We start from the raw sequence: 8,880 nt of genomic DNA on the forward strand, positions 1-8,880 counted from the left end.
CTTCTCTCTCTCCTTTCCTCTCTCGCCTCGCTCCCTTTTCTCTCCCTCTCTCCTCTCCGCTCTCCCTTTTTTGTCTCCTCTCCTCTCTACCGCCCCGCCCCCCCCTCTCTCCCTCTTCTCCTCTCTCTCCCTTTCTCTCTCCTCGACCTCTTCTCTCTCTCATTTCTCCGTCTCTCTCTCTCCCTCTCTTCTCTCTACTTCTCTCTGTCGGCCTCGTCCAGCAGTTAAACCAAGCATCACTGCGTACACGGTAGGACTCGCTTCCAGTCTTCTGACCAGTGTATATTTACCGCTCCGGTCCTATGCCAGCGCGGACACACACTGCCAGCACCGACTGCTGTTTAACAAGGCGGAGAAGGAGGAGGCAGGGGGATAGCAGAAGCAAGCAAAGGGACGGGAGGGAGGGGGGAATCAACAATGACGTTTGCAACGCTTGATGACGCGGCGGAAAATACGGAGAGTTGTGGCGAGGCAAACGGAAGCGAGTAGCTATAGGCGGCCCTAACTATGCCATGACATACATCTGTACATACATGTGTACGCTACACATGTGTACATAACATACATGTGTACATACATACATGTGTACTTACATACAGATGCATGTATACATACACACACGTGCACGCACGCACGCACACACACACACACGCACACACATACATACACACACCACACACACACAACACACACACACACACACACACACACACACACACACTGACACACACACACACACACACACACCACACACAACACCACACACACACACACACACACCACACACACACACGCACACACACACACGCACACGCACACACCTCGCGTGGTGGGGAACAGTCGGGGTCGCCGTAGCGGTGCGTTACTGTGGTAATCTACTGAGAGCCAGGCTCAGGCCTATAACAAGTCGCCGTGCATTAGCGCCACAGAACGCCCACCTAAACTCACACAAACTCACACACAAACTCACACAAACTCACACAAACTCACGCAAACGCCGAAACGCGCGGGCCGTCATTTTTCTTCACGAGCTCCGCTCACTATTAATGCTTCACGTTCATTTCATTTAAGGTCGGTGCCGGCGGACACTGCCGCTGCTTAAAACTTGTAATTACTGTTCTACAACCCTTCAAAAAAACGGGCCTACACGTACGTCGTAGCAGCAGCTACTTCCTCGTGCTGTATGCCATGCTAGCGTGTTTTGTGCCATCAAAACGAAAGTGTCGTGCTAGCTGGTCCTAGATAATAGGAAGGAGCCCCCAACCAAAGCGCAGACCCACCACACACGCCATTATATTTTTTGGCAGAATTTTTTTTATCATCGGCAGCAACTCGCACCGTAACCGCCACGTCATTCACTAATTACAGTTCCCACGCCGTGTTATGTTAATTGCACTGTGGTAAAATCAATTAATTTGCCAGGTAAAAATGAGTCTCGGAGGATTGTCTTTCCGGAACCTCGAATGCACGCGTAGTTTTAATAATATAATTAGGGTGCTTTTTCAATGAGGAGGTTTATACGGCGTTTGTCGTAATTCTTACGATTCACAATAAATTCCTTCGCGCGCGTCGACCACGGCTCTACGCCGCTGTTGAAGCGCTTTTTACGATGCTAGCCGCTCAAATAAACTATAAACATACCAATCACACGCGAATAAAAAACACTATTCATCATGTCATGCACCATGTACACACGCAACGCACACGCGCGCGTACTGCACCTACACACACACACACACACAACCCACACCACACACACACACACACAACACACAGGCACACAACACACACACACACACACACACACACCACACACACACACACACACACACACCACCACACACACACACACACACGCACACAGCACACACCACACACAGGCCACATGTACGCACGATACACACACAGCACACACACACACACACACACACACACACCACACTACGCCACGGACGCACGCACGCACGGCACGCAGCACCTGCCACACCTACCGATGATGAGTAGTAATAGACATGCATTGTTCGCGCCCCTGCCCGCGTTTTCGCGTTCCCCATCGATTCTGCAAACTTCCATGCGCAGCGAAAGCAGTCTCCCCCTCTTCCTCCTCCTCCTCCTTATCTCCCCCTCTATCCTCCTTTTCTTCATCCTTTTCTCCTCTCATCATCCTCCCTCCTCATCTCTCTCTCACTTCTTTCTCCTCCTACGCTATAACACCCGCGAACAGCCGACATTATCTATGACATCATTGAACCGATAGAATGCAAAAATCGAGCACACGAAACAGGACTCTCTTCTCTCTCTCTGCTCTCTCTCTCTCTCTCTCCTCTCTCTCTCTCTCTCTCTCTCCTGAAGATAAATATAAAGAAATGTCAATATATACATAGCGCAGTCATATATAACGGCGGAGTAGTTACGGATAGTTGTATGTGACTGTCAGAGTGCTGACCACATGTCGTCTGAGTCGGGGTGCCGCTGTGGTTCCTGAGCGGGATGAAGTCGACGCTGAGGGGGGAGGAGGCAGGAGACGATGCGAGAGGGAGAGAGGGAAGAGAGAGAGAAGACAGGGAGGAAGAGAGAGGAGAAGGAGCTAGAACGAGAGGGCTGGCGAGAGAGAGAGAGGCAGGAGTGAAGGGAGAGGGAGAGAGAGAGAACGGGGGGGGCCGGAAGGAGAGAGAGAGAGGCAGGGGCTGGCCGGGAGAGAGAGAGAGAGGATAGACGAGAGACGAGAGACGAACGAGAGGAAGAGAGAGGAGAGAGAGAGAGAGAAAGCGGAGCAGAGCAGAGAGAGAGATAGAGAGACAGAGAGAGAGAGGGAGAGCAGGGAGAGCAGAGGAAAGTGAGAGAGGAGGAGAGAGAGAGAGAGAGGGGGGGGCAGACAGGGGAGACTGCCTACACGGCCGCCAGTACCCACTACCTGACCATCGTGGCGAGACGGAAGTCCCGCGCTGCTACGTCCCTGCTCGCAGTTCACCACGCATGTTGGTTCAAAGCACCGCACACTCTGCCGCGACGTTCGCCTACATGCCATGCACGGTGCTTTCACGAGCGTCCGCGTAATGCCGACAGCCCGGCCATCAACCAGACACAGCAAACCAACTCCCACATCCCAGCCTTACGCTCACGCGCCACTCCGATAGGCGAGAGACACGAATCTAGAACTCGGCGCGCACAGCAATAGGCCCAGCGCTGTATTATCCGATGATGGCACACCCGTTGCAATGGCCAGAATAGCGCGGCGCTGGTGCGGGAGCGGCGGGCGGCGGAGTAGCGGGGAGAGCGGGCGAGGATGCCGAATTCTTTTCGGCATAATTCATATAGGCAGATGATTACGAAAATATAACGACTTGCTGTTTATAACTTTTTTTATTAGATGCCTTCTACGGAGTAATAGAAAATGCGGGGTTTTTCCCCGAGTATTTTGCCTAGTTTGTACAGCCAGACATGAACGAAAAAAGACAGCGATGCACGCTCACTCGAAACGCCGTGTAAGACATGCTACATACCCGCACGCACGCACGCACGCCCACGCACGGCACTGCGCGTATGCACGCGCGCGTCTCTTGTTTGCCACGCGTAACGCCGAATAAGCTTGAATAACTGCTGTAGAGAGCATTCGTGACATTCAGGAAGTGCGCTAAACGTGAAACTAAAAACGTTAGCATATCGGCGTGTCGGATAGACTATACGATACACACACACGACACACACCACACACACACACACACTACGCCACGCACACACACACGACACACACACACACACACACCACACACACACACACACACACACCACACGACACACACACACACTCACACACTCACACACTCACACACTCAACCACACACACACACACACACACATACACACACACACACACACACACCACACGACACACACACACACACACATCACAGTCACACACACACACACACACCACACACCACACACACACACACACACACACACCACACACCACACACACACACACACACACACTCACCCCCCCCCCCCACACACACACACACGTACACGCGCCCGCTACGCGCACAACACCCGCACACCGCCACGCACACACACACACACGCACACACACGCGCACGCACGCCTACGAACGCAACCGCACGCCACGCACCGCACGCACACAACACACACACGCATGCAGCGCTCACTCACTCACGCACCCACACACACACCACACACACACACACACACATACACACCACACACACGCACACGCACACACACACACACACACACACGGCACGACGCGCAACCGCCACGCGCACACACACACACACGCCACGCACGCACGCACGCCACGCGCCACACACACACCACATGTACACGCGCCGCGCCCCGAATAGCACGCGGCACCACGCACGCACACATACACACACACACGCACGCACGCACGCGCACGCCACAGCACGCACGCACGCACGCCACGCACACACCACACACACAACACACACACAGCCCACGATAGCAGCAACGTAATATCACGTAACAAAATGTATATCCACGCTGTTCTACATCTCATCATCATCATTGTCGGCAAAAATAAAGTAAATCCCATGGCGGTCCGTTGGAGTCTGAAGTTAGTCCAGTATGAAGTTACGCTTATTTCTTCAGTTATTAATGTTCGGCGGTACCAGCGAAATAGCGAATAGCGCCACGGGGCTTCCGTGTTTTGCTAATTTTGCTAATTTAGCGCTTTGTGTAGTCTGACTGCTGTGTGATGGGGGGAAGGTTGTAGCAGTCGGCTGCGAATATGTTGTCTGGTATCGTTGTTTTCACTTACACACGAGAATAAGGCTTTTGTTTAATTAAAGTAAATATTTTTGTTATGTTAATTCCCCGCTGTTGTTGCAATGCTGGTACTAACGTAGGTTTACACAGAATCTCCATCTTTGCCACCCGCTGCAAGGCCGTCATCCCTAGCATCAGCACACGACCCTACTCCCCCACCCACCCCTCCCACCCCACCACGACGCATCGCCCCTCACCCTGCGCGATGATGTGGGTCATCAGATAGATGGCGCTCGTGGGCAAAACAAAAGGGAATCGCGGCGACATTTTTCAACGTTTAACGACTGAAGGTGTACGCGCGGGGAGGGAGAGCCGGTGGGGGGAGGGAGGCAGCCGCGGACCCACCGACGAAACGAGACCGTGTCGAACGAGTGCGCATGCGCGGAACTCGCGGGCGACGAAAAAACGGCGCGGGCGAGAAAAAGGCGGCGCGCGTACGTGCGTGCATGCATGCGTGCGTGCGTGTGTTCGTGCGTGCGTGCGTGCGTGCGTGCGTGAGCAGCGCATAGCGGCGGCATTCCTCGCTCCCAGCGAAGACGAAGAAACAAGAAGCAATGTAATGGCGCGAGTAAAGCAGCGAGAAGTGGCTCTAAACTGAACGCGCCATTTCATTACATTCAATAAAAGCGCGGAGAACGAGGCCATAAATACACGGCTGCACCACAGCACTGCTGCACAGCTGCCGCGTGTGTGCCCGCACTGCCGCCGCCGCCGCCGCCCTGCCGACTGCCTGCACACTGCAGCGACAGGGCGAACCGACGACAGGCAGCCACGCCGACGTCTTCTAAGAAAGCCAACCTTTCTAGGTTTGTTTGTTTGTCTGTTTGTATGTTTGTCCGTCCGTCCGTCCGTCCGTCCTTCCGTCTGTTTGTCTATCTGTCGGTACCTGGGGCATAATCTTGCGTTGCTCCATTAATGCTCCCAGTATTCCAGCTCGCCGTGCTCCCAACATCCCCCTGGGTGCCCTGCGCGCCACGCTCCCAACATCCCTCTCGGTGCCGCTCGCTCGTGGGGCCATCCCGCGTGGGAACTGTCAGAGTGACTGGTCTACTTTAGCGGGGGCCAGTCGCCCTGTTTTGGTCTGTTTCTTATTATCCGCGCGGCAGCTTGTCCAAATGTGCTGCTGATTTGTCAATGTTTTTTCTCGCAGTTTGATTTATCAGCCTCTAATGAGAATGCCGTTGAAAAGCGCACGTTTTCTCCCCTTCACTTTGGACAGCGTTTAATGGCAGCAGCCCGCGTACGTAGCGGTGCGAACGGGATAAATATGCGTCCGCGTAGCGCGCGAGGCAAATATTTAACAGTTTCAATCGGGCTGTAGAAAAGAGATAGATGGAGAGAGAGATAGATGAAGAGAGATAGATGGAGAGAGAGGGGGAAGAGAAGGAACGCACGAGGGTAAGAGAAAAGGAGGTTGAGATGGTATGCGACTAAGAAAGCGGGACAGAGAGAGGGAGGGAGGGAGAGAGAGAGATAATATGAGGAGAGGGAGAGAGAGAGATGAGAAGAAGAAAGAGGAGAGAGAGAAAGAGAAAGAGAGAGAAAGAGAAAGCAGAGCAGAAAGAGAGAGACAGAGAAAGAAGAAAGAGAAAGACTACAGAGAGAGAGAGAAGACGAGAGAGAGCAGAGAGAAGAAAGAGGAGAGAGGGAGGGGAAGAGAGAGAGAGAGAGAGAGATGAGAGGAGGAGAGCGATTGAGAGGCGAGAGAGCGATAGAGCGAGAGAAGAGAGAGAAGAGAGCAGAAGAGAGAGAGAGAGAGAGAGAGAGAAGCAGCGAGAGAAGAGAGATAGAGAGAGAGATTAGAGAGAGACACAGAGAGAGAAAAGGGGAGAGAGAGACAGAGAGAGACTAGAAGAAAGCAAGAAAAGTTTGTGGGAGAGAGAAAGAGAAGAGAAGGGAGGGGCGACACAGAAAAAGAGAGACAAGCAGACAGGAAGGAGAACATCGGGAGATGAACAATGAAGACGACAATTATTAAATTCTTAATAGAAAATTATGAGCCTAATATATTTTCGCTCTCTATGGACGAGAAAACTCCAAAAAACATATCTGTAGTGTTCATTATAGGACGCACGAGTACAATAGCACAAAGTCATACATTACACGCTAGCCCACCCAAATCTTTCACGGGACCACTCATGCCAACACACCACCAGAACACACACACACCACACAGGGGAACAACAAACAAAACCCCCCACCTGACAGAGGGTTTCACGGAGCGGAGAATAAAATACATATACTATATAAGTATGAAAATTATTATATAGTATAGATATATATTCTAATTGATATATTATATATTCTATGATATATATATATATTCTATTGATATATATTATATATTCTATGTATATATATATATATATATATATATATATATATATATATATATATATATTCTATGTATATATATATATATACATATTCTATGTATATATATGTATGTATATATATATATATATTCTATGTATGTATATATATGTCAGGAATGACTGCGAAAACAACAGGCGATGCGCTCTCCCACGTGACCCATGTGTAATTCACCAGAGCTTCTGGGTGACGCCGGTAGATGTAACAGCCGCGCGCGTGAACCCGTGACTAGCGGCCAGTGCGGCTCAAGCACCTACACGTGAATTCACGCGACATTCACGCGCGCGATAGCTGTCGACGCTGACGCTGCATGCGCTTCAATGCGTTCATTGCAATAATAAAAAAACGATGGTAAATAAACACAAATCGTATTTACTGCCGAAGATTTAATGTTTATGTACTTTTATTTACTTTTATGTTTATGTAATTTTATGTTTATGCCTTAAAAAAATCCACGTAAATTCCGTTTAAATACTGCGCTACAACACAAAATCTTGCCGTACGTACGCCGCTGGGTATACAAACTCACAAAATATAGTCTATATCGTTCGTGTGAGTTTGTGAGCAGTGGCGTGCGTGCGCAGTATTAAGTTGTAGAACAGCATTTTAACGGCTTTTAAAAAGAAATTACTAGGAGATATATACAGAGTAGATAAACATTAAAACTTTGATAGTAAATACAATTTACCATCGTTTTACTATCGAAGCGGCCCAAGTGCCCGCCGTTGGTTACTAAACAACTGTTACACGTACGAAAAGATATAAGCTGGTATATAGGTATATATATATATATATATATAGAAGCAGTTAGATATATACAGACGCAGGTCTATAGGTATATAGGTATATAGTAATTATATAAATATATATAAGCAATTATATGGGTATATAGAAACAGGTAAATAAAAAGCAGTTATATAGGAATACAGAAGCAGGTATATATAAGTGCATATATGGAGGTATAGGTATATAAAAACAGGTATATATAAGTGCATATATGCAGGTATATAGGTATATAAAACAGGTATATATAAGTGCATATAGGCAGGTATATAGGTATATAAAAACAGGTATATATAAGTGCATATATGCAGGTATATAGGTATATAAAAACAGGTATATATAAGTGCATATAGGCAGGTATATAGGTATATAAAAACAGGTACATATAAGTGCATATAGGCAGGTATATAGGTATATAAAAGCAGGTATATATAAGTGCATATATGCAGGTATATAGGTATACATAAGCAGGTATATATATAAGTGCATATAGGCAGGTATATAGGTATATAAAAGCAGGTAGATGCATATACGGACATGCTATATACTCACTGGCTATGCGCTAGCAGTCCTTCGCTCGCTTCGGAGCTGCTATCGAGTCGTGGTCGCTTCACCTGCAACGAGAGAAGCGATAGATCAACAAGCGGTTCATACCCACCTATATACTCCCACACCCCTCCCCCTCCTCCTCCTCCTGCTGCTGTCCCTCTCCATTGGGAAACTCCGGGAAACTGTCAACAGGCCATTACATTATGGAATCCGTCATCATCACATCGTCACGATCCGTGTTTGTTGGCGTCGGTCTGGACTAGCTGGAGGGGATAAACGCTTACGCTGATTGCAAGCGCATGAACCAGCGTCACCGCCACGGCCCTGAGAGAGAGAGAGAGAGAGAGAGAGAGAGAGAGAGAAGAG

General features: G+C 49.3%; 1 protein-coding gene across 1 annotated transcript in view; it reads right to left on the reverse strand.

Annotated features, from left to right (window-relative positions):
• Positions 1 to 8,579, reverse strand: part of LOC106818491 — a gene marked incomplete at both ends in the record, with an annotated part of 23,203 nt that extends 14,624 nt beyond the window's left edge. Inside the window, 1 exon segment of the mRNA XM_014823189.1 lies at positions 8,518 to 8,579. Within this exon segment, the coding sequence (XP_014678675.1) occupies positions 8,518 to 8,579 (62 nt within the window).
• Positions 8,580 to 8,880: the final 301 nt, after the last annotated feature.

The sequence above is a fragment of the Priapulus caudatus genome, unplaced genomic scaffold (assembly GCF_000485595.1).
Source record: "Priapulus caudatus unplaced genomic scaffold, Priapulus_caudatus-5.0.1 Scaffold2277, whole genome shotgun sequence".
Classification (NCBI taxonomy): Eukaryota; Metazoa; Priapulida; class Priapulimorpha; order Priapulimorphida; family Priapulidae; genus Priapulus; species Priapulus caudatus.